The sequence below is a fragment of the Scleropages formosus genome, chromosome 18 (genome assembly GCF_900964775.1).
Source record: "Scleropages formosus chromosome 18, fSclFor1.1, whole genome shotgun sequence".
In the NCBI taxonomy this organism is placed as follows: domain Eukaryota; kingdom Metazoa; phylum Chordata; class Actinopteri; order Osteoglossiformes; family Osteoglossidae; genus Scleropages; species Scleropages formosus.
Window position 1 is genome coordinate 12245415 of NC_041823.1, and position 25627 is coordinate 12271041.

At 48.1% G+C, this 25627-nt stretch overlaps 1 protein-coding gene and 1 long non-coding RNA gene across 2 annotated transcripts; one reads left to right on the top strand and one right to left on the bottom strand.

Moving 5' to 3' along the window:
* Positions 1-2219: 2219 nt before the first annotated feature.
* jazf1b (JAZF zinc finger 1b) lies at positions 2220-25570 on the top strand. Its single transcript, XM_029246008.1, has 5 exons — positions 2220-3024; positions 15800-15872; positions 19285-19481; positions 22191-22360; positions 23248-25570. Exons 1-5 carry the CDS (start codon positions 2910-2912, stop codon positions 23422-23424), a joined length of 732 nt encoding a protein of 243 aa, XP_029101841.1. The 5' UTR covers positions 2220-2909; the 3' UTR covers positions 23425-25570.
* On the bottom strand, positions 12841-14670 carry LOC108927408 (uncharacterized). The gene is made up of 3 exons (XR_001965584.2): positions 14544-14670; positions 14198-14372; positions 12841-12935 (listed from the first exon to the last, which is right to left on the bottom strand). It is a non-coding gene; the product is annotated as an uncharacterized LOC108927408 (long non-coding RNA).
* Positions 25571-25627: the final 57 nt, after the last annotated feature.

The following is a 25627-nucleotide window of genomic DNA, read 5'->3' on the forward strand; positions in this document are numbered from 1 at the left end:
GACAACGAGAGGTCAGTATCACAGTAACCCATTAGACAGCCTGTTAGGTGATGGTAAACGTGACCTCAACCGGTTCCTTAGGGTAGCACAGCTGGACCAGCGTCCTGCTCATTGTGTTCCTCTGTTCAGCCTGGACGACACGCAGGGGCTGAGAGTCACCGTCCGCGACGGCAAGCAGCCTGTTCAGAGTCCTTTCCTGGACCACTTCCTCCAGAGGGTCCAGCCTAACTGCCAGGGCTGAGTCCGTTTTCTTGATCAGCTGGTTCGGTCTGCTGGCACCACGTACGGTAATGCCACTGTCCCAACGAACAGCTGTACCGGGAGGGAGCTGCACCTGCTACAACAGGCTGGCACAACATCTGCAGCAGTGACCTGTGACCTCCGAAAGACCGAAGCCTCGTCAGAAAGGAAAGGTGACTCTGGCTTTAACTGTGGAAAGCCTCCGTGTTGCACGACCACTCCAGCCTGTTGTCCACCCCCACAGCACCTGTACAACCCCATCACGCCCACTTCCTCTCCAGCAGTGGTCACTAGTGGACCCTTGAACCGCCAGAAGTCCAACACAACCTCCGGTCTTTCAAGTGTTTAGGATATACATCCAGTTTTTGTCGCGAGGGGCTGTGACGCCGTGCGCCACCCCGCCCCCTCCCGCCACCATACGGAGCGAAAGCTGTGTCCGCATACTCGGCATTAAGTCAGGCCTGTTCAGTGTGGGTGTTGACTCCGCCAAGGTTGTGCCGCAGTCGAGGTCGGGAGGGCATTCTGTGTGGGAGACGGAAGGCGACGTCTCTGCTTTTTGCAGATGATGTTCTCCTTTTGGCACCGTCACATTGTTGCCTCCAGCACGCACTGGAACGGTTTGCAGCCGAGCGTGAAGCGGTGAGGATGAGGATCAGCACCTCAAAGTCTGAGTCCACGGTTCTCTCACGGAAAAGGATGGCATGCCCCCTCCGGGTAAGGGGAGAGTTTTTCCCCAGGTGGAGGAGTTCAAGTATCTTGGGGTCTTGTTCACGAGTGAGGGAAGAAGGGAGCGTGAGATCGGCCGCAGACTGGGAGCAGCGGCAGTAGTAATGAGGTCGCTGTACCGGACTGTAGTGGTGAAGGGGGAGCTGAGCCATAAGGCGAAGCTCTCCATTTACCGGTCAATCTACGTCCCTACCCTCACCTATGCTCATCAACTCTAGGTGATAACCGAAAGAATAAGATCGCGGATACAAGCGGCCGAAATGAGTTTTCTCCGCAGGGTGCTGGGACTCACTCTCCGTGACAGGGTGAGGAGTTCGGACATCCGGGAGGAGCTCAGAGTAGAGCCGCTACTCCTTCACATTGAGAGGAGCCAGTTGAGGTGGTTCGGGCATATGATAAGGATGCCCCCTGGATGCCTCCCTTTGGATCTATACCAGGCATGGCCAACTGGGACGAGGCCCCGAGGTCGGCCCAGGACCCGCTGAAGGGATTATATCTCGCAGTTGGCCTGGGAACGGCTGGGGATCCCCCAGGCTGAGCTGGAGGAAATTGCGGGGGACAGGGGCGGCTGGGCCTCTCTGCTCTCCCTGCTGCCACCGCGACCCTTTTAGGACAAGCGGGACAGAAGATGGATGGAAGGATGGATGGATGGATGGATGGATGATATACATCCTGTGGATAGCCTATATATAACTGTCCACATCAACCTTTTTTCATATGAAAATAAGAAAGTTCTGTAGTTTCGTCTCGACTGGGCCCGAGTCCAGCAGCAGGTGAGGGAGCTGCACAATCTTCTAGCATATAGCGCCCTTCAGTGGAGAAATAAATACACTGCAGCATAACGTGGACAACAAACTACAGTCAAGCAGTTTACAACACAGCAGCAACTTCGTTTGCGTTATACCGAACGGTATTACATTTATTCTTTCAAAGAACAATTCTTGATAAATCATAACTTTCTTTCACTGTTATATAAAAGTGTGGTTAAAGTGACACAATTCTTTACGACCATCAAACTGGAAAATACATATATGGCTTATAGTTATAATTCAGTTGTTCACTTGTAACATATAGATGAGAAGTGGTGGAAAATCAGAGATTAAATGCTGTTATTAACGGATATCAAGTGGTTGATTAGTTGAAAATAAAAAGAAGTTTTTTGTGCTAAAGGCTGGTTTGCAGTTACTTAGTGGTACTGGTAATTACTATTTCCAGTAATAAACGTTTTTCTTTTTTTTTTTTTTTTTTTGGTTTGAGCTGAGATAAGTTTTAAATAAAGATTTTTTAAAATTTATTTATATTAGAACTTTTTAAGCCCAAATCGGTTATTGGCTTTGTGACCTCTTTCGTAAGCTACTTACAATGATTTACCCATTTATACAGCCGGGGAATTTTTTTTCTACGGGAGCAATTTGGGGTTATTAGCTTGATCAAGGGTACTGTCGCGGGAGCGGGATTCCTTGAAAGTGACTCACTGCTCTAACCACTACGCCACCTGCTGCCCGGTGCGGTGCCCGCCAATACACTTGAGTATTTACCCTGGATCCCGGTACAGTATGGGGCAGATTTTGTTCCAGAACCGTACATCTATAAATGTGTCGGATTTGCTGCGTATTTATTAAGTGACTAGTAGGACCTCCTGGGCTGTCAGGTGACACCGGGGTTTTCTTTCTCTTTTTTTCCGCTCAGCAACAGGTACCCGTGACGTCACGAGCTGAGTGTCACGGGCCCTCCTTCACGCGCCGCTGCCCCGTTTCCCCTCGCGACGCCGTTCCAGCCGCCGCCGCCACCGCCACCGCCTCTCCTGCTGCCGTTCCGCCTCCTGCTCCTCCCGCTCCTCCCGCTGCTCCTCCTGCCGCCGCTGCATGGCCTCCCTCCCCGCCCTCCACCATCTTCCATGTAGCTGAACAGCGGCTCTCGTCTCGTCTCGGAGCCGCAGCGCCATGACGGGCATCGCCGCCGCCTCCTTCTTCTCCAACACCTGCCGCTTCGGCGGCTGCGGGCTGCACTTCGAGTCGCTGGCCGAGCTCATCGTGCACATCGAGGACAACCACATCGGTGAGCGAGCCGCCGTGGCGTGATGGCCGGCGCAGAGCGAACCGGCATGGCGTGGACACCCCCCTCCACCTCCTCCTCCTCCTCCTCCAACATCCCCCTTCCCCCTTCCCGCGTCCGCACGGCCGCTGTTGCTGGGCGTGGTGTGCCCGCGGGGCGCCCAGTGCGTGGATCGAGCGCTCAGTCCGAGGCCACCGCGACCGCGCCGAGCGTTCATTTTGTTTAACGCTCGTCTGCCCCCGCGGACGCGAAGAAGAGCGCCGGCGCGAGCGAACCCGTGCGCGCGCACTCACTATGTCTATGTACGCTCGTGCGTGGACCGGCTCGAGCAGCGGCCGGCGCCGCTGATAGGCCCCGAGAGCGCCGCGTTGGCCGCGCCGGAGCGCGCCTTTGACACGCGATCGCGGCGACAGCGCGGCGTAATATAGACACGGTCACACGCGCGATGATCCACTCGTGGCGAGTGCGAATAGCGGTTACGTGCGCGAGAGACAGGCGTTAACCAAGTCGGAATCATATTATTACTAAGTCAGTGTGATACATCATCATCGGCAGCGTGGCGGCGGCGTCTAGAGTAATGCAGCTGCTGGAAACTTAACAAGGAAAAGACTTACTGTCTAGTGCGTGACTAGTCTAGTGATATGACACGCGCAGTGATCTACGATCACTCTCCTGGCGACGGACGGGTGTGACAGCGGGGGTGGGGGTGTATTTGACACTCGTCTCGTGCGGAAGTCAGATCGCGTGCCCGCCCCCGTCGCCCGATCGCGCACCTCCGACGCTCTAACAAGTTGCGGTTTTTCCACCGCTTATTGCACGCGCCCGCCCCCCCCCCCCCCCCCATTTTCCTGCATAGCGCCGCACGCACTGTTGTTGGTAATATATTTTCAGTCCGCCAACACCTGGCACGGTGTTACTCCTCCGTGTGTGTTGACTCATCACAAGTTCCTGAGGCCGGGGCTGCCTGGCTTGTATAATAAAAATATGAATATTGATAACTTAGACACTGTGTTTACTGTGGCTGCATCCAGTAATTTCCACACGCTTTGTGAACACAGAGGCGCACACACCCTTGTTTCTGTTGCTCCGTTGTACTGGGACACTATAATACACTCATCTCCTGAGTGACACTCAGGGATGGAGGTCAGGTGGTGAAAATACACGCACACACACACACACACACATTTCCAGAACCGCTTGTCCCATACGGGGTCGCAGGGAACCGGAGCCTACCCGCTAACACAAGGCGTAAGGCCAGAGGGGGAGGGGACACACCCAGGACGGGATGCCAGTCCGTCGCAAGGCACCCCAAGCGGGACTCGAACCCCAGACCCACCGGAGAACAGGACTGTGGTTCAACCCACCGCACCCCCCGTGGTGAAAATAATCAAGTGTTTTTTATGATATGACTGCAAAATGTCAAAACGAGGAGTGGAAATGTTTCTGTGTTTTTTATTAGCAGGCTGACAGCGGGCGTGTGTGTGTGATGTCCCGAGGAGAAGCAGTGAGGCAGTGTGTAAAACCTCACTATTGTACTGTACGTGCTCCTTTATTGGGGGAAATGGGGATTTATATCTTCAATGCAGTTAAGGCATCGGAGAGGCTGGTCCTCTGGGATTGTTGTGCTTCGGGCACTGCTTTTCTGTACCTTGTTTATATTCTTCCATCTATCCGTTCCAGTCAGGGAACTTGTGCGCTGCAGGGTCGCTGTGGTCCCGAGCCTCTTCCGGAAGCATAGGTTGTGATGCAGGGTACGGGACACAATGAATGGGACACCGGTCCATTGCAAGACACTGGTTCATTATTGGACGTGGATTTTTAGATATGCAAGCACCCCAGCTGTGTATAACGTGCACAAGGCTGGACATTGACGTTGGGCTCTTTGGCAGGTCCTGCTCTGGGGATCTCTTTGATACTTACTAGGATTGAGTCCTGTTGCTTAATAGGATTATGGACATGGGTTTGTCCACTCCTTCTCCAGAAATCCACCAGAAGGCAGCTTTAATTAATATCTAGTATGAGATAAAAGGACCAGCCATGAAGAAATTGTGAAGCTGTCAAGTGTGTTAAGAACATAGGTGCAATGGGGGGGTCTGTGTTCAGTCATGTCTAATATGCCCCCTCCAATATTTATGTATAACTCTACTACAGACTGTTGCTAATATTTTATAGTTTCCCCTGTACCAGACAAGCTGTTAGACCACTTGTCAAGGAGAATTTTTTTTTTTTTTTCCATTTCGACTTTTGGATAGGGTATAAGGCTATAAATTCACACAGATTATTAGTATTTATCATCATGTCTTTTATGGCAGTGACTCAGCCTATTAGTAAAGTTTATTGTCTCAGTGGTGCTACATAACTGTAAGTGAGAGGTTAAAATATCTAAATAATAGTAAGGAAGAATGTTTTTGCAGTTTAAATGTGACTTTTGTGTGTTTAAATTCATCCGTAACCACAGAACGTGTAATAAACAGCAGTACAAGTGCTAAACTGGCCGAAGGCTATTATTAATTTTATCAGGCCGTTGCATGGGTTCCTCAACGTTTTCTTCAATAATAATTAAAGTAGAAGGTTGTTGGCGAAACAGTTTACTGCTGCATAAAACTATGGCCTGTGCAATGAAGCCAGCTAGATAGCAGGAGGCATCATTTATTTTGTCTTAGCTGCTGAAATCTATTTTTATAAGCTGTTTTTACATTTATGTTTACATTTTAATTTAGCAGATGCTTTTCTCCAAAGTGACTTCCAATGAACTCTATGTAGTGTTACCAGTCCGCACACCTTATTCACCGCGGTGACTTACACTGCTAGATACACTACTTACACTGGCTCACTCATCCATATATCAGTGGAACACACACTGCGGAGGAACCTGAACAGCATGTCTTTGGACTGTGGGAGGAAACCAGAGCACCTGGAGAAAACCCACACAGACACGGGAAGAACATGCAGACTCCACACAGACTGAGTGGGGATCGAACCCACATCCTCTTGCACCAACCAGGCTCTGTGAGACAGCAGCGCTACTCACTAATGCTACTGTACTGCCCGTTTAGCTGATGTTTTTCTCAAAGCGACTTACAATGTTTCCTAAAATTATTTACACATTTATATAGCTGGGTAATGTTACAGGACCAATACAGGGTGAGTACCTTGATCAAGGGTATTATAGCTGGAGGTGGGATTCAAACCTACGACGTTGGGGTCCGAAGGCAGAACCGCTAACTGCTGTGCTACCAACTGCCCCGTAAATTTATTTATTTTTTCTTGCTTCATTAAATTAAAATGATTAAAAGGTCTTTCACATCACTGCTGGTCCAGTGGTTTGGTGTTCATTTCTGGTTTTAATTTTTAAACTTATACATATGTCTTGTTGGGGGCGTGGTGGTGCAGCGGGCTTGGCCGAGTCCTGCTCTCCAGCGGGTCTGGGGTTCGAGTCTTGCTTGGGGTGCCTTGCAATGGACTGGCGTCCCGTCCTGAGTGTGTCCCCTCCCCTCCCCCTCCAGCCCTATGCCCTGTCTTGCCAGGTTAGGCTCCAGCTCGCCGTGACCCCATGGAGGACAAGCAGTTTCAGACTCTGTGTGTGTGTGTGTGTGTGTGTGTGTGTGTGTGTGTGTGCGCGCGCGTCTCATCTGATCTTCACCATTTTGCATTTTGTTGCGAGTTAGCTGGAGATGATGCTTAACCTGTAGGAGTCCCGATATGTTCTGAAACACTCATTACAAAGAGAGGCACTGCTACATTTTTAGAGCGACAGGAACTAAATAAACTGCCACATATGGATGCGAGTGGCACGTTTTAAGTTTAGAAACCGCGTGCATGTGGTGCAAAATGTGCACACGCACGGGGTGAAAACTCACTTCATCTCTTTATAGTTACCACATCCCTTGACTGAGTGTTGAAGCACAGGAAGTCAACCAGCAATCCGACCTCCAGAGGTGTAATTCACCAGTACTGGTACTGTGTTATTAACCGCATCAAATATGTTCATCTCTCTGTATCAGGCAGCATTATTTACTGTTGGTATTGAAATGTACACGCATTAATCAGCTGCTTCGTTCTTCTATAGCGGTTTACAGAATGATAGACCACAGCTTGCAGTTATCTACGAATGCTCTGTTTAACTCCTTTAGCGTTGCTTTTGTGCTTGGACTACGTATCTTTCGCGCATCACAGTGTCGCTGCGTGCGGATCGCTCGTGCGTACGGTATTCCCTTGGATGTGCTCGTTTCTTGCTCGTTTTTCATGACTCCCGTCTTCCTCCTGAGTGAGTGGAACCGTGTGCTTCTGAGGTGTGAGCTAAATGGCTTATTCGGGAATAATGAGGCCATTAGGGTGCCCAGAGTGGAAAAAAATCCCCAAACCCCCCCCTCCCCTTCCCCATTCAAATCCCAGCATCCGCCTACAGAAGTGCCAATCCTGGCACTTCGTGTAAAGTGCCGTAGGCCCTAATTACAGAGAGGGGCTCTTGATTTGGCCTTCTTCCCCTCATCTGGTGTCCTGCTGCTCCGGGCACATTCTCCTTGTTTAATTAAGGTGCTGTAAAATAAGTCCTGGGTTCTGGTTCCGAAACGTTGTTCGCGCCTTCGGCCAGCAGGTGTCGCCAAAGCACCACAAGAGCGCCAGCCGCAAACCCTCCTGGGCCTCCTGAGATGGGCAACTCCACACCAGCAGTGGTGGTTTTTTTTTTTTTTTTTTTTTTTACAATATGTTTGCTAATTTGAAACATATTTATGGAAGCAGAGATCCTTCATCTCATTCATCACTACAGTTCTGCATTTATATTTTAACATTTGTTGCGACGTGCGGTATTAGTTATGAAGTTCTTTGCATTTATTCGTTCAGCAGACGCTTCTCTCCGAAGCGACGTACATCTCGCACTTAATTTGTGCAGTATGTGGCGAGTCTGCCGAAGGGGTGCGCAAGTGTGTTTCTGGTGTATTTTGCAGTGATCTAGGTCCAGAGTCAGTAACACGTTGACCAGCCGCTACTTGATTTGATTTGTCACTTGACAAATGCATTCGATTTGTTTCAATAAAGCTGTGATACCTGTACAATTGTTTTTATGCTATTGTGCTCTCATGTACAGTTTATAATGCATCAAAATGAAACTTGTACAAATTTTTTGAAAAGTAGGCACGTTCACGTCCTGCCTGTCACGAAAACTCAGAAAGGTAATTAATTGTACGTCCATATGCAGTGAGAGGCCTAAGGAAATTGGCCATCTCCAAAATGTTTGGTTCAAATTCTTTTGGGAACGGTGCTTGATTCGTTTCAGCAAATCTAGTTTTCCCATTAAGAATTTAGGTTTTTTTTTTTTTTTTTCTGACTGTGATTAATTCCATGCATCATTCGCCACACTTGTGATTGGAATGTGTCAGAAACCTGGGCTGTACATTAAATTTTGTAGGTTAAGCAAAAAAGGCTTGGGTTCCTAGTGGCAACCCCTTTATTTATCATGTTTTAATAATGAAGGCTCTGCCCTGTCATAATCGCACCATGTTTGGAGCGAAGGTTGCGTTCATCCTGTGTACAGGAGGCTCGTTTAAGAGGCGTCCAACCCCCCCCCCTCCACACACACACACACACACACACACACACACACACAAGAGAACGGAAGTAATAAACTCGGGCCAGGGGGCCATTTCTGGTGCCCCAGACCCTGCACCTGGTGGACTTAATTACAGCACCACCCCCTTGCCCCCGAGCCATTATTCAGATGCTTTGAATGCAGCTCTGATTGAGGAATAGGGCTGAATGTGTAAACATGGCTCTGCTGAGGATCGTATAGTGCTTAATAACAGCAGTAATAATGAGAGTAGCGCTGCTGCTCAGCACTGCAAGCAGGCATTGATCCATAAAAATGTAGCTAAAGTGATTCATAACTGACATATGCAGAAAGAAAATGGTCGGGGGATGGTTTGATTTAATTTTTGCAGACAGTTTGATTTAACGCTGCTGACATAATTTAGGAAATGTAGTTTTTCATCTGTCCATCCATTATTAAATAACTGCTTGTCCAGTGCGGGATGAGGGTGGCCAGGAGCCTGTCCCAAAAGCACAGAGTGCGAAGCAGGGTTCGCCCTGGATGGGACGCCAGTTCGTCACAGGACAATCACAGACGCACTCATGCATTACTCAGACTCGCACTATGGGCAGTTTAGGATCAGCTCTTCACCCGAAACACATCTTCGAGCTGTGGGCGGAAACTCGTGCAAACTCCACACGGACCGAGTCAGATTCGAAGCGCAATCTGCACCCGCAGTCCAGCCGCTGTAAGGCACCAGCGCTACCCACAGCAGCATCGTGGGGTCCGAATTTAGGTTGCGTTTAATATAAAGATGTGTGTTTTTCACCTTTCTATACCAGTAGTGTTCATTCAAGTCAAATGCACTTTCCCAGCTTGGTGTTAAAAAGAACAGTTGTGAAAAGCATGTTGGCCATTTTTATTGCGCTGTTTTGTTTAGGAAGTACCGCTGGCTGAGAGCGGGAGCCTTTGGGTGGTACAACTGGAGCTTTGTGAAAACAAATCACTGATTAATGCACTCGTTGTCACACAGGACATTAAGTGTGCCCTGCAGTTTGGCTCTGCCATAAAAATGTCACCATGGCGCTGGCAGCGCCACAGTCCGCCAGGCTCCGACAGACTGGGCCTGGAAACCGCGCCGTAACGAGTGGCGCGATAGGCTTTTGGGGAGGGGCAGGGTAATGAGGGCCTTGAAACCGTGAGCTCCCACCTGACTTCAAGAATGCTGTCAGAAGTGTTTGGCCATTGGTGCGGTGAGGGACACCGTCCTGTCCTGTCGGAAGCAGGACACCAGAAGTAGAAAGGCGCCTTCTCGTTGCAGCACGTTCATCTTCAGTGCCCTTTTGAGGGGCCCCCGGAGAAGTCTGCCTTTGGTCAGGGTGGACTTCCTGGGAGTAAATCTATGGACATAACCCTCAGGTGTGGCCTTCAAACAAGACCACCACAGAGGACCACCTGCTGGAGCGAGCGACCACCTCCTTGCTCCTGGGCCTGTCATTTTGTCAGTGTGTCACCCCCACCCCTCCCTGCTCTTTCTGCCCGGGTGGCCTCTGTAAATGGCCGGTAATCCTGCCCCCCTCCACCGTCGGCCCCATGCAGCCCTGACCTAGAGCAGGTCTGATTTATGGGGTGTAGGAGTGCATTGATCGATAAGTAACAAGCTGCGGCCCCCGTCCGGCAGGCCGTGTTGTTTGGGCTGCAGGGATTTCCTTTGCAGTGCCTCCCTGGCTACTGAAACCATGCAACATCCATCCGTTCAGTATTGCCAATCACTTGTTAAATGTGGGGTTGCAGTGGTCCAGAGCCTATCTCAGAAGCATGGGGCTCGATGGAGGGTACACCCTAGAGGGAACGCCAGTCCATCGCAGGGCAGTCACACCCTCATTCACTAATACATACACACTAAGGGTGATTAGAGTCACCAGTTCACCTGAGCCATGTTTTTGGACTGTGGGAGGAAACCAGAGCACCTGAAGGAAAGCCATGTAAACATGGAGGAGAACATGCAAACTCCAGACAGACTGGGCTGGATTCAAACCCTTGTCTAAATCCACAGCCCAGGAGCTACGAGGCACCAGCGCTACCTGCCATGCCACCCAACAATGCAACAGCTCAACAGTTTACAGCACCTAAGAATTCGAGCCTTGCACAGAGCTCTTTGTAAAGATGAAGAGGGTGTGTGCAGTTGCACATTGGTGTGTGTGTGTGTCTGTGGTGGGCATGATGGGGGAAGGGTGTCAAGAGTCATTTTGCCAGATTAAAAGGCGCTAATGAAACACGTGTATAATGGTGGAGAATGTGTCGAAGGCCCTTTGTGTTCTGCTGCAGCGTTTCACTAATTCAGTTTGTTTTGCGTTCTAGTGGTCGAAACGCGCCGCAGATGGCCTGGCGTGGGCCGTGTTCCTGTGCAGGCCAGGGTGTCGTAAATGCCCAGCAGCGCAGTCTGCATTTTTTCCTAATTATATAAAGTGTTTTAGCTTTTAATTCACAGCACCAACCCATTTGGGGTGATTGCAGATACACCCATTTAGTCGCCTCGTGGGGTTTTAATGTAAGTTAATATGGTTCAAGTTAAACTGTGCAGAAAAATTTGTTTACTTGCAGAGAACACAAAGCCGAGCATCGAAACAGGCAAGGGTGAGAACTCATTAAGGGTGAGGGGCGACGGGGGGGGTTCGGGGCTCCTTCCGTGTGGAGACGACCGCAGAGCGCACGCTACGCGCATACGTCCCTCAGGCGACACGTCTCACCATGGCGACCGGCCGGGGAGCTGGAATCCCTGGCGGGCCTCTCCGGCTCGGACCTCTTCCCGGACTCGAATGCGAGCGTTTGGGCCAGAGGAGCCCGCGACTGAAATTTTAAAGGCCGAAATCCACAGAGAGACTTAATTGTTTTCAGGAGAACATGGGTTTAATGTAAAAGTGCTGTGTTTTCTGCATATGACCATCACTCATGAGCTTAAAAGTGACACGCACATTTTATGGCCTCGGAGGCCCAGTAAGGCCCACGGCCCGGGGGGGTGGATGGTGGAAGGGGAACGTCCGTAGCGGCGTGTCCCCTCTGACAGCCATGTGTTTTAATGTCCTCTCACGCACTGCGCAGTGTCAGGTAATCGCCTCGTTGGCAGCGTTCACGCCACACTCCCGCGTTCCAGCACACGGCTCGCCGGGCGACTGGCGCACATGAAATCCCCAGCATGGGGTCCCAGCCAGGGGTTCGCAGACTTCCGCCCTCCCAGACCCCCTCGTAATTCCAGCACAGGCCCCGCTGCGCTTACGACGCTTTCATCCGCTGCTGCGACGGGACACCGGCGTTACGGGAAGGGTCTGAATCGAGCTCCCATTAACGCGGAGCTGTTTCGCCGACGAAACGAGGGGCACGTCGATGTGTACGGTGCACTTAAAATGTCAAGTTTAGCGAAGCAGTGTTCACGGGATGTGGCTGTCTCTACAAAGTCGGGTACGTGGATGGGTCTGGCTTTTCAGAACAGGAAGTCCTCTCTGCATTTATGTGAGAAGGAACTAATCACCTGAGCAGAGTGGATTTAGTCCACACCGATACACATATAACGTCGCGTCAATGGATACGCGTTGTACAGCATTGTAAAGGAAGTCCTAAGAGCGTGTTTGTACGGTGTAATCATACTGGTAACGAGGAATGATCAGTGGTAAAAGTTCACAAAGCAACCAAATATACTCAGACATGATTTGTGAATACTCTTAATAGCGCTAAACTTCAAAAGTTATACCTGCTCAAAAAATCTTGCTTTGGAGAGAACCCTTTAACTGCTCTTAAAGTAGCTCTCCGAAGCCTTGCAGTAAATCCCACGACATACATCTGGGTTAAATTAACGACATTATCAAGGAAGTCGCATTTCATTGAGCATACGATTTTAGACTTCTCACTTTTTAATAAGGTTCTGGGGTGTGAAACTGAGGGTATGTACATTGGGTTTTTTTTTTAATTAGAGGTGCGTAAATACATTTGAGAAGAAAGCCTTAATTCTGCTGGGTTCCATTTTGAGTAGAAGCTGTTTATATGATATACACTGTATCTTCAAAGTGTAAACACATTTGGGACCAGAAGTCTAAGTCACCTCTAAGTCACAGTCAATATAGGTTAAATAACGGCGACGTTTCTCCTTTTACTTGCATGTTAGTTTCTCAAGACACTAAAGCTAAAGAATTTTTTAAAAACTACATGGTGAGAATTCTTATTTTGGCATTTTATTTACATTTCAGGTAAATGAAAACACTCAAAATGACTGCAAAAATTGAAAACGTTCTCCACAAACTCCTGTTCAGCGCTGATTGCTCGCTGATTCATCGCGGACAGGTGTAACATTCATCGTGTTACCGTTTATTCATTACTGTTGATTCCCGATACTCTGAAACAACAAACACAGACTGTAAACACAGTGAAAGTGAGTTGAAGAAAGGTGGTCCCACGCTCCTGATCTCTTTGTAAGCTTTACTGCCATCTATTGGCTAGGTGGGTAAACAAGGGTTGCTTTTGCTCCATCACAGGCACAAACGTGCAGATGCTCCTTGACTTACGATGGTTTGACTTGCGATTTTTTTGACTTTACAACGGTAAGCTGGCGATAGACATTCGGTACAAACCTGACTTCGAATTTTGAATTTTGATTTTTTTTTTTTCTCCCCCTGGGCAAGTGATATACAGTGCGAAACTCTCACAATGCTGGGCAGCGATCTGCATCTCCCAGTCTTGCAAGCGGTCGCTAGTATATACAACCAATATTCTGCAGTGTTCTGTGTTGCTAGCATTTATTTTTTGGATACCCCCCCTGTATCTGTGTTGTGTTTTGTACATCCATCATGTCTATGAAATGCCCATCTCTGTCTCCTGCTACTGGTGGGAAGAAGAAGAGGAGGGCAATTACTTTTGAGGAGAAACTCAAGCTAGTTGCCCAGCATTAAAGCGGCAAGCCCATAATGGCCATCACGCGTATGCTAGGTTATGATGTTCTGTAGGTTAGGTGTATTAAATGCATTTTCGACTTACAATATTTTTGACTTATGATGGGTTTCGTGGAATATAACCCCATCTTACCTTTACATTTATTTCTTTAGCAGATGCTTTTGTTCAAAGCAACCTACATCTCAGCAAAAGTACAATTTATGCGGGAACCACCTGTAATGTATTCTAAATGGTAGAAAACAGCAAACTGAACACTATGTAATTATTAAAATTTTCTAAATAAACCGGAGAACTGTTTGTACCTTCAAAAATTCACTACTCAACTGTTTATTACCGCAAGAGCAAATGTGAGTCGGCAGAATTTGCTCTCAGAATGTCGTGATGTTGCAAACATGTGTTCCAGTTCTGCATAAGAGAGTAATTTAAGAAATTATAATTTAAAACCTACAAAAGCTTCGGTTTGAAATTTGGATTTTTATTTAAATGAATTATTTTTAGGTTTAGCACAAAACTTTTGTGGCTATTTAATGCTATCCTTTGCGGGAAATTTTTTGAAAAAGGACTGCTGATGGTCGTTTTCCTATTGAGGAGCCAAGAGGAAACGGCAGAGAAATACCGTGTTTTCCTCTGTTTGTCTCACCGAGCTCCAGCGGGTCAGTGTTTTATAGCCGCTTTGATTCCTGCGCTGTGGTTATAAAACCTGCTCACCTTGAGCTGCGCCGCAGCGTGCAGTTTGTTTTGTGGCCACAAGGGGGCAGTGCTGTCAAGCGCATCGTCACTCACTTGGCGCTCATGCGTGCCTGGTAGTAGGCGGCTAGCTGTGGCTGCTTCACCTCGGGGTTTGGACACTGTCCGCATGAGCCGTGCAAAACCCGCCGAATGTCTGGAAAAAGCATGAGAGGAGGAGGAGGAGGGAAAAAAATTTGTTTTGAGTGTGGTCTCGTATAGGGCGAAATGAGTAGTGGAACAGGAACAGGAGGAGCAGGCACATCGTTTCAGTTATACCCAGCTTTTTCTGCTGGTTTTTAATTAAATGAAGGAGGCAATAACTTACAAGTGATGTAAGTTGGGTACGGCTGATTGAAGGGATAACGTATAAATGAACACAACCACGTCACAGGTCGTCCTCCCTATACAGCGACGAGCGCTCTGTGGCCTCCCAGTGCGAGAGGAGACGGGTTTCCCGCCTTACGCACGTACGCACGTAGGCACGCACGCATGCACGCACGGACGCACGCGAGACCCCCGTGTACTCTGATGCGCTTTCAGCGCAATGAAAGAGCGCAGTGGTATACCGCGGTAAATCCCCCCCCCCACTCCGGTCCTGTGCGCACAAAATTCAGTGCTTTCCACCTCAAACTTTAATGACATGTTACAGAATGGACAGATGTCTCCTAAATGCTGAACAAGACAGGAAGAAAGTGGCTTGAGCAGGAAGTGATGTGTTACATGTTTTATGGTAAATACAGGGTTATTTCAGCAGAGCAAAATTGCGCACCTTTGGTTAAAAGATCATGCCCATTAGGTTCCGACACGTGTTTCTCATTAGCTCATTTGAAATATATTGTCCAAGTTTGTGACCTTTCTGAACCCCGACTGAAATACTGGAATGCGTTCATTAAATATGCATCATATTTGTGCTGGATACTGTTTTTAATTATTGATATCCTCGGTCCTTTTATTTGTTTTTTTTCTTTCTTCTTTTGTGGTCATTTACAGTTTCCAGTATTTTTTATTTTTTTTTTTTTGTTATTTCTTGACTTATGATTTCCAAATGAATCCGTGGAATTCCACGTTTAATAAAGAATAGTTTCTTTAAAAAAAAAAGAAAAAAGATTTTTTAAGCAGTCCGTACCGAAGTCACTTACGACCTTCCCTCATCCTGCTTTGTCTTGTAACAGGTTTCTATCTGTATAAAATGTTATTTTTCCTTTCGGATGCACATTGTTACATGAACATATCGCGTCTGTTATCCATGGCTACCAAGGCTGCCGCTACAACTTAGCGCTTGTACAGCATTATTGGTCCCTTCTACGCAGTTCTGTTGGGATTAGCTTTTTCGGATTGTTCCAGAAACTCCAGGAGGATCCGTGCAAAGTGCGTCTTTCCGGTGAAACTCTGAGGTCCACTGTCGCCGGGTGCACAGTAAGCAGTCTTCATGGAATAAAGAGTAGAAGCAGCAATGACATGTCAGGGAAACGAGCGCCGTCTTTGAGGCCCTGTGTCTGCCCCAAGTGCCGGGCCCCGGGGTGGACGATGCGTCCCGGGGAAGGTAGGTCTCCGCTGACTTTTGCTCTCCTTCCCTTTTAGACACAGACCCGCGGGTGCTGGAAAAACAGGAGCTGCAGCAGCCGACGTACGTCGCCCTCAGCTACATCAACAGGTGAGCAGGAACGCCCTTCGCGGTTCGCTGTGAGCAGGCGCTCAAAACCGCCATGCGTTCTTTGTCTGACTTTGACGTGTACGACTGACATTCGTTTTCGACACTTTCAACATTTTAAACGACTTAAACTAATCATTTAACACTCTTCTGTAGTGCTCCAACAGGTCGCTCAAACGTCACTTTTCTAAAATCCCGAGAATTCGGTGTGGTTTGAATGTAACCTGTTAGTTATTGTTTTTATTAAGTGTGTGAACAGTCCACTTTATGAACAACGTTCACAAATTTGTGATGAAATTCTACCTAAATTGCAAAGTTCGGTCATTAAAAAAAGTAAAGGAATTAACGCTGCAATGGCAAGACTCTTAGCTGTGAGAATCCTATTATAATGTCGCTTCTGCAGAATAAAAGGCCCTCTAATAGCCAGCAGATGCTCTGAATATTCAGTTATTTTCGTCTCGACGATGATCCAATGGCCTCATGTTGTTCTTGGTTAATTATTAGCTAAAGAGATGCAGCTGTTTCTTCGAGATCTGGCTTTCAGATATCTAGAAAAACTTGAAAGCTGATGTAAGGAAGATGGAAAAACATGGCAAGAAACCAGCTTGCCCGGAACATTCCCATCCCAAAGGGCCGAGTAACACGGCGCGCTGTTGAGGGTGTTCACAGCCAACCTTTTCTAACCTTGCAAGATGTTTCAGCCCAACAGTCAACCACTGACAAGTCGCGCTCTGCCAGAATATGAGGCTTTCATCTTCAGGCCAAAACTGACACGTCACTATGAGCCAGCGTCTTGATGGTTTCCACATCGGTGGTTCTGCTGGCTCGGAAAAGTCAAGGTGCCTGGGAAGGAAACGACGGGGTCATTATTCACAGGCTAGACGATCTCGAACACACCTTCTTCCGCCGTGTGAACGTCACCGCCTCCGAGTCCGTACCGGTGGACAGACGAGTCGGTTTAACGTCGACTGCCCTGACCGGCTTTAATGTCGATGCTGGTTGTCGCAGACAGCAGAGGAGCTGCTCTATGAGGTCCATGTGTGAAGTTCTTGATCACTGTGTTCCGGTTACATCACTGGTGATCTGTCCAGGATATAATGTGTGATATGAATGAGTAACTCTGTTAGTCATCATGGACAAAAGGTGTCGGTTAAAAACCACTTTGCAATTATATGACTATTATTATTATTATTATGATTATTGTAATAAAATGGCACAGCACCACATAAGGCACATTGGGAGGCCTGTTTCTTAGCCCTTTCGGGTGTCCTTCATCAACACAGCGGTGGCGTTCTTGAGAGATGATGAGTTGGGTTACCTCGCGGATGTCTGGGGAGGTGACGCTTTCATCGAGTGCGTCCTTCTGAGCAAACCTGAACATCAGGCCCAGCGGGACAGGCTGGGGTGATGCACAGCCGAGGAACACGCACACGCTCGTCTCGGCTCTAGCGCCGTATCCTCCACCAGCGCAAAAGCGTGTTGCCCAGATGTGGAGCTCATTCCACTCGCGGCAGCATCCGCACGTGCAGCCGCCCTGCGACCTTTACAGTTCACCTCCCGCTGGCCAGCCCTGTTCAAGACAAATTTAAATAGGCACCATAAAGTGCTCCAAGTACAGGAGCAGTTTTTTTCATTTCCTTGTCAAAGACATTGTACACATGTTGCGGATATGCAGTCACCGATAAGTCACTTTTGATGTTCGGTACGGCTTTAATGCGGCTGTCCTCTCTTGGTGCTTGGAAATGTTTCTTCTTCGGAAACAGACGTTTGTTGCAGGAACACTTCAGTAAAACATAATGGGAAAAATACTTTTTCCGTCAATTTTTCCTACTAACTTTTTTTTTTTCAAACCGTAGATTTACTGGTATATCTGGTACATCCAATAAATTCTGAGTGTGGCTGCCATGTCATACTGCTGACTAACTATGGCTACCAACCACAGCAGCTGGTCTTGGAACTTAACTGCACCCACACGTGAGACAAACATGAGGGAGTAATAAGACAAGGTGTGTAATTGAATTATGATTTTGTTTTCTGGCTGATGGTGTTATGCGAAGTGACTTAGTTTGTCTCAAGGAAGAAATTTTTGCAGATTGTGCAGTTATATAATCAGTGATGCCTGATGGGATGGTGAGGCTGTTAACGCAGCGGCCTTTATTACAATGGGTGTATTACTTTCCAACTGCCGCACTGCTCGGCGTGGTTTAATACATTTGCATCATGGGTACTGGCTTAAATATGACATTGAAAGCTGTATTAAAATCAGCCAAAACGATTACTTGTATTTCTTACATGTTTACTTAAACAAATGGCAGCTACTGGTAGACGGGTTGTTTCGTACATATTTTTAGAGATACATTTTCCAAAAGTTGCACTTTATGCGTACAGAAAAAGGAGAGGCGGGCAAGGGAACGTGGATTTATTGCGCGGTACACCAAATCTGACTTTTCTCTGGTAGGAGGAAGAGGGACACAACCTAGCTCAAATGTGTTTAATTACAAAAAATAAAATTTAACATGAAATTTGCAATTTCAAGCCGTTTAAAGTCTAGAAGAGAGCTGCACAATCTGACTTCTGGACATCTCACAGAAATAAAATGGCTAATGTTACCGATATAGATTTTGATGAACTGATGAAGACTGGTTTTCAATCCATGCTGAGGTGTACCTATTGATACTGTAGGTTTTACTTTTTAGATGATGTATTTCATTCTCAGGAGGTGCGGTGGCGCAGTGGGTTGGACCGGGTCCTGCTCTCCGGCAGGTCTGGGGTTCAAGTCCCGCTTGGGGTGCCTTGCGACGGACTGGCGTCCCGTCCTGGGTGTGTCCCCTCCCCCTCCAGCCTTTTACCCTGTGTTGCCAAGTTAGACTCTGGCTCCCTGCGACCCCGTATGGGACAAGCGGTTCAGAAAATGTGTGTGTTTCATTCTCCTGAGCAGTTTAGTGTAACTAGCTTTGCTCAAGGATCCAACAGCAAGCAGATTTTCTTACGAGGTTTCAAAGCATCCTCAAGCAAACCAGTGAAAATACACAAACATACACACACACACATTGTCTGAAACTGCTTGTCCCAAGCAGGGTCGCGGCAAGTCGGCGCCTAACCCGGCAACACAGGGCGTTAGGCTGGAGGGGGAGGGGACTCACCCAGGATGGGATGCCAGTCCATTGCAAGGCACCCCAAGCAGGACTAGAACTCCAGACCCGCCAAAGAGCAGGACCCGGCCAAACCCGCCGCGCCACTGCACCCCCTGCCCTGTGAAAATAATCTAAAGCAATTAATACCGATGAGACTCATTTCAGAAAAGAGGTTTGACACTTTGTATCAGTTCTTTTAGGTTCTTGTCTTTTTACGGCTCTGTGTGAGATGCGCTGTATAATTTTAAACCTGTGTGTGCGGTTCTGCTTCATCTCTTCAGGTTCATGACTGATGCTGCACGCCGTGAACAGGAAACCCTGAAGAAGAAAATCCAGCCCAAACTGTCCCTGCCCCTGACGGGCAGCATGTCGCGGAACAGTGTGTCCACACCGCCGAGGCACAGCAGTGGCAGCTTGACACCACCTGTGACTCCGCCCATCACCCCATCCTCCTCCTTCCGCAGCAGCACTCCTACAGGTGAGCCCTGAGTGTGTCTTAGGTATGGTGTGTGTGTGTGCGTGTGTGTGTGTGTGTGTGTGTGTGTGAATCCTTTGTGCTTTTGATATTGGACCTTTCATTGCATTTGGTCACCAAGTGGGCCAAGGTGGAGGAGCGTATCAGTCTGGTTGGGGTGTAGCGAGCGATCAGGTCTTGTACATATCGGGGAGCAGACCCGTTGATGGTTTTGTAGGCCATAACCACAGTCTCTGTTACTGGAGGTTACTGATGTGCGATGACTAACCTGTCGAGTGTAATCCCACTTAAGAAAAAAAAAAAATGTTGCGGTGAACATTGTTTTTATGAGGTATTTTACAGGGAAGGTTTTACAGTTGTATTTAAAATTCAATCTAAATAGTAGTGTTTGAACATGGAAAGCCTGGATTAGTCTCTTTATACCTGATAATCATATTTCATTACTTTGTTGGTTAATTCCCAATGATTTGTTCGTTAATAGGGACAGCTGGTAGCATAGTGGTTAGAGCTTTTGCTGCAGTACCCTCGAGCAAGGTACTTACCCTGAATTGCTCCAGCAAAACTACCCAGATGTATGAAAATAATTGTAAGTAGCTTATCGTCGTAAGTTGCTTTGGAGAAAAGTGTCGTCTAAATGATTAGATGTAAATGTTATTCCATAGTGACTCTGTGCGCTTTATAACATCAGGTGGCTGGTGACACCAGGGAAGCGTCATTGCGAACTTGTAATTCGGCAGCACTGCGAGTGACGAAGCGTTTGTCTAAATTCAGAAAATGTGCCCGCAAAATAGAGCAGTGAAAACACAGACCTTCATACAACATCCCTTCAAGATAAAAGGCTTTTCCTGAAATATTAACCTAAGGAGTCATCTTTGCTCAGCACGGCGGTACGGTGGGCGGCGCTGGTTCCTCCCACGGTGGGCAGCCGAGTGTCTGCGTATGTCTGCGTGTGATTGCCCTGTGACGGACGGACGCCCCCAACGGCGTGAACCCAGCCTCGCGTCCTATGCTTCCGGGATAGGCTTCGGACCGCTGTGGTCCTGCGCTGGACGAGAGGCCGCTGACACTGGCTGGACGGAGGGACGGACTCATGTTTGGCCCTAAAAAGAGCTTTCGTGTGTGTTCCTGCAGTCAGGTTAGGATTAGTGAATTGCGTTAGTCATTGTGAAATACCTATAGTGGCAGGTAAACAAATACATTTGTGTTTTATGCTTGAGTGGAAAAATTAAATAGGGTAATATGTGTCCTACAAGCAATTAATGGTGGTAAGGCCACGAAGATCCCATGGAGAGGCTGAACCCAGAGGAGTTGCACTCTGTTCCCACACAGTCCTCAGAGGAGCTGTTTCTCACACTAATGGGGGGTTATGATCAAGAGCAGACAGTAAAGGAAAGCCATTTTTGTAGTAAATTTAGTTTGGATCCCCGCCGTGCCACGCTAGACAACAGGCATCAGTGAGGGGGTGGGAACGGGGAGCCCAGGGAGCAGAAAATTGGCTCCGGTTCCCCTGAGCGGGTAGGATGGCTGGGATTTTATCCCCTTGTTTTTCACAGCGACAGCTCCGGTCAGACAGGTGCATAAATGATGCAGATGGAGTGGGGCGATTAGCACTTTCTTCCCAGCATGCCGCACTGCCCGATCAATCTTGTGCCTATCGAGTAAAAAAAGATACAGCACCTCACAGCTTGGAAGGCCCAGAAGGAATGCGCACGTGCGCGGCCCTCCCAAGATGCCGTGGAAGTCCTGCTTCAAGGCGGAGACGTCCGATATGTGCGAATCGGCTGCGCTTAAATCTGTAGACGAAAGGATGTGGGTGTTTCAGAATGAAAAGGACGAGAGAAAGCATCCTCTGCCTCGACGCACTGTGGTCATGGTGTGCCAGCCTCCTTTCTGATGTTGCTCAACTTCTTTATACGCAATGTTTTCCCGTGTTCCCCTAATTGGCGCACTTTAAGTTTTTGTGGTTTTGAATTTTGCTCTGTTTTTAGCATGTGTTTTAAGTCGCTGCCATTACAGGCTTCCATTGTATTAACCTTGTGGCCTTTTAAGGAGCCCAGCATTTTTTTCCCACAGCTTCGCTTGCCTCCCTCGCCTGAAGGCTCTGATGCTCTGAGCAGAGAGCCGCTCTGGAATGTCTCGGGAAGTGCCGCTCTCGCCAGATTGTTTTCCACGGATCCCCCAAAGCCAGCAGCACGGGTCTGTCCGTCTAGAGCAGGGTGGTCCCCCCGGTTCTGGGCAGAGGCAATTACCTCAAGCTCAGCGCTCTAGGTGTTTTAATTGCGCAGCAGATGTTGACGTTTTTTTGGGATGGTCGTTGGGTCGCAGCATGAGCACAGCCGCACGTCTTTTTAACTTTTTCCAGCGACAGCCAGGCGTTCCGGGGGGAAGGGGGCAGATGTGCATCTTGGGGATCTGGAACTGGTGTTCTTAAGGGGTCATGAAGTTTCCAGTCCAAATTCACGGTGCTCAACGTGGCCACGGTTGGCCTTGAACCTCTTCCTCCCATCTGCAGTTGCTCCCTCGCACAGCTCCCAAAGCCAACGCTCCCTTGCTGCTCCTCAGCACCTGCCTTCTCGATCCTTAATCTACTGCATGGCTGATGTGCGCCGCATCATTGTGGGCTCAGGTGGAGCAGTAAAACGATGTTGCTTTGTTCTGCGGCTGTGCGACCGTGCTGATCTGACGTCTCTCTTTACGGTCTCGGTCCCCCAGGCAGCGAGTACGACGAGGAGGAGGTGGACTATGAGGAGTCCGACAGCGACGAGTCCTGGACCACGGAGAGCGCCATAAGCTCTGAGTCCATCCTGAGCTCCATGTGCATGAACGGTGGTGACGAGAAGCCCTTCGCCTGCCCTGTCCCTGGCTGCAAAAAGCGATACAAGGCAAGTGACGGGGACTCCTGCGGGATGGCGGGTGGGCAGGATGGCTCTCAGATGGCTGGGGGTCTGGAGATGGTCAGTCTTGGACCCTGAAGTCTGTTTTGAAAGGTTTAGACAGGACGGCATTTCCCCGCTAGGGCGGAAGACCGCTTCTCCTTGAAAGGCACTTGTTCGGCTGAATGTTACAGAGGTGTAGAGTACACTACCTGTCAGTCCCTTTGGGCAGCAAGAGCTATGTCATAACCACAGGGAAAGGAACTGCGTCCTCCTGGAGCATGAAAAGAGCCCACAGAATTACCTCCTCGCCACTCTCTTAAAAAATACGGGGGAAAGAGAGGCGCAGTGCACTTTAAAGTAAGTGCCATGAGGGGTTGTGTGTTTTTATATACGTGTATGTGATTCATTTAAAGTGATTTCTTTAAAAAACCACATCCAGTAAAAATGTTAATGAGAATAATACTGACAAGTGATTTCACATGTACAGTGAGAGCCACTTCCCAGGCCTGATACCGAACTACGGAAGGACTTAAGATTTAAAGGGCTTCCTTTTGTTGGAAATGGGATTTAGCAAGGAGCTGCATATGAAGATGACATGACAAAGTGCTTTTAATTAACATACCAATCGAAATCAACTTTAAAAAAAAAAAAAAGCCCTCTTCGGTTTTACGGTATTTTCCGTTCACATCTGGTGTGCGGCCGACATAAATTACACAGTCAGGCAAAATGGAATTGCCGACGCAGGGAGGGATGACACACCGGCGAGCAGGAAACGGAACACACTCATCTGCACGAGGAACACGCGGGGGCAGAGCCTGACGGGCTTGTGGGGGGACACTGAAGCACCTCGCAGCGTTCACCACTATTGCTAACTGCGTCTCCGCCCTCTGCAGAATGTGAACGGTATCAAGTATCACGCCAAGAACGGCCACCGGACCCAGATCCGAGTGCGCAAGCCCTTCAAGTGCCGCTGCGGGAAGAGCTACAAGACGTCTCAGGGCCTCCGGCACCACACCATCAACTTCCACCCGCCGGTGTCGGCCGACATCATCCGCAAGATGCAGCAGTAGTGCTGGTCGCCGTGCCAACTAGCCCAACCCCCTCCCTTCCCCCATCACCAGCAAATGCTGAGTCTCCTCCCCACACACACATGCACACGCACACACATACACTCTTTCATTACTCTACACTACAGCTCTATTGCATGCTTTAACTGTCACCATTTGTTTTCCTGTCTGTATGTCAGAATGATAAATATTTGCTGAGTTAGTGATTTGATACATTTTGCACATTGTTACCATACATCTTTCTGCCTATTTTGTCATACGGTGCTAAATGTTTTTAAAAGTGAGGGACTCGTATTGGACATGCAAGGCAACAGCTATGAATCATGCGCCCCTTCTTTCTCCGGTACCTTCATAAAAGCACGTAGGTGGCAAACAGGGCCCGCAAAGGTGCTTGGGAATTGATTTGAGGATCTGAGGGGGGATCGACAGAGAGCGTCTGAACTCATCTGGAGAGTATGTGGCCTCGCAGCAGAAATAACGTGTTGGTTTAATCTCTACTCTCTATCATTCCAGCGGTGTGAGGAGTACGAAATTGGACTGTTTTAAGTTGATCATAAAAGGGCAAGTTAGTGTGAATGTTTATAATCAGCACAGATTGTTACCGAGTGTGTAAAAAGTATCTGTGTGTGTGTGTGTATACTGTATCAGTTAAAAAGGTGTGCTTTATTTCCCAGTTTTACGTTGCTAACTATTCTTCATCTAAGACTTTGAGAGAGCTGGAGAGTTGAAGCTAAACATAAGATTAAATACGACAAAGTTTGTATTTTCTTCAGACCCAGATGATTAATGCTTAATTTGTATCGATGCCAAAAGACAATCTCAGGTCAGTTTTTTGCCAGCATTTTCGGAAATGCAATTCCCGCCCCAGACATTCCCCACGGAATCTGGAAGGAATAGTTCCACCCTTTTCCAGGGATTCTGTGGCTGTGGCTCTGCTTTCCCTCCCTGCACCCTGGACCCTATCCTGAGGAAGCGGGATATGTTTTTTTTCCTTCCCCCTTCATCACCTGGGTAAAGTGTTGTAACCGCTTTGCTGGTGCTGCTTGCCAAGTTTGGGAAATGTTCATTTCCATTATGTCAGGAGGATGTGTGCGCTGCCACGTAGGTGAGATGGACCAACCTGCGTGTTACTGTTGTGTGGAGGCACCGCTTCTTTTAAGAATATTTCTTTTTCCGCCTCGCCTCCTGTGAATTGGTAGTACTGTACTGTATGTTGTGCGTTTCCATGCGTCTCTCAGACTGCCTTGTGTTTGACATTTCTGCAGTCCCGTATATGCCAGTGTAGCTTTATGGTGACCCTCGTAGAGTATCTAGTCAAAAGCCTACTCTGTAGTATTGTTTCCAGTTCTTGTGCAGTGCTGGTGTTCATTTCAAAAGCAGCCCTGGCCAGACTGAAGCTCGACCGCGGTGCCTTGTTATCTGAGCTGACAGCTGTATTTGGTCAATCCCGTACGTTCCATCGATGCCCCGTGGGTTTTTTTTACAGGCCGCGAAGCACCCTGATGCCATTTCTTTGCACAGGGGAAGACTCTCTTCCAAAGGAATGGACACTGGGGTGTGAAAAGGCACAAGAGAAAACTGCTCGGGCATTCAGAAAGTCCAGTGTTTCCTGTCTGTTGGGTCACGTTTGGGTTTGGATACACACGCCTCTGTTTTTAGAAGGACAGAGCCGTCTGTGTACCCAAGAGCCAGGGCTGTCCAACCATCTGCTGCATGGATCTGAATATTGTTATGGAGCCTCTTTATATTTAGCTTAAATTTGTAACAGTATTATACAACAGGTATGGAGGGGACTATTTTGATATTGTGTATAGTGAATGTATTTGTTAACATCTCCTGTAAGTGCTTTAAATTATATTTTCATATGTTTGTGGAGAACAATGCACTTGTATGTTTGAAGGCAAAAAAGTATGTTTCAGAATTGAAGGTGGTATGTCAAACTTTCCTTTAAAAAGCTGCTTCTTAAATGTTCATCTTATTAAAATATTACAATATATTCTGCAATTATTTTGAAGTTCATGAACTCTTGGGGATGTTTTCTGTAAACATTTAACAGGTACTATTGAACGTGAAGTACCTCTGAAGAAGTTGGAGGGCCAATGTTTACAACTATCTGAGACCGTTGCTTCAAGGTGGCTGCTACTGATATCAATGCTAAAGCACAAGTCAGCTAATTTGTATCATTCAGTAGTGGGACATGAAAACA

What these genes read in the sequence shown, in the direction of transcription:
- jazf1b (XM_029246008.1), top strand. Translation starts at nt 2,910, where the DNA reads ATGACGGGCATCGCCGCCGCCTCCTTCTTCTCCAACACCTGCCGCTTC. An exon ending in CATCGAGGACAACCACATCG is followed by an intron (nt 3,025 to 15,799) that starts GTGAGCGAGCCG and finishes CTTCCCTTTTAG; the next exon opens with ACACAGACCCGCGGGTGCTG. An exon ending in GCCCTCAGCTACATCAACAG is followed by an intron (nt 15,873 to 19,284) that starts GTGAGCAGGAAC and finishes TCATCTCTTCAG; the next exon opens with GTTCATGACTGATGCTGCAC.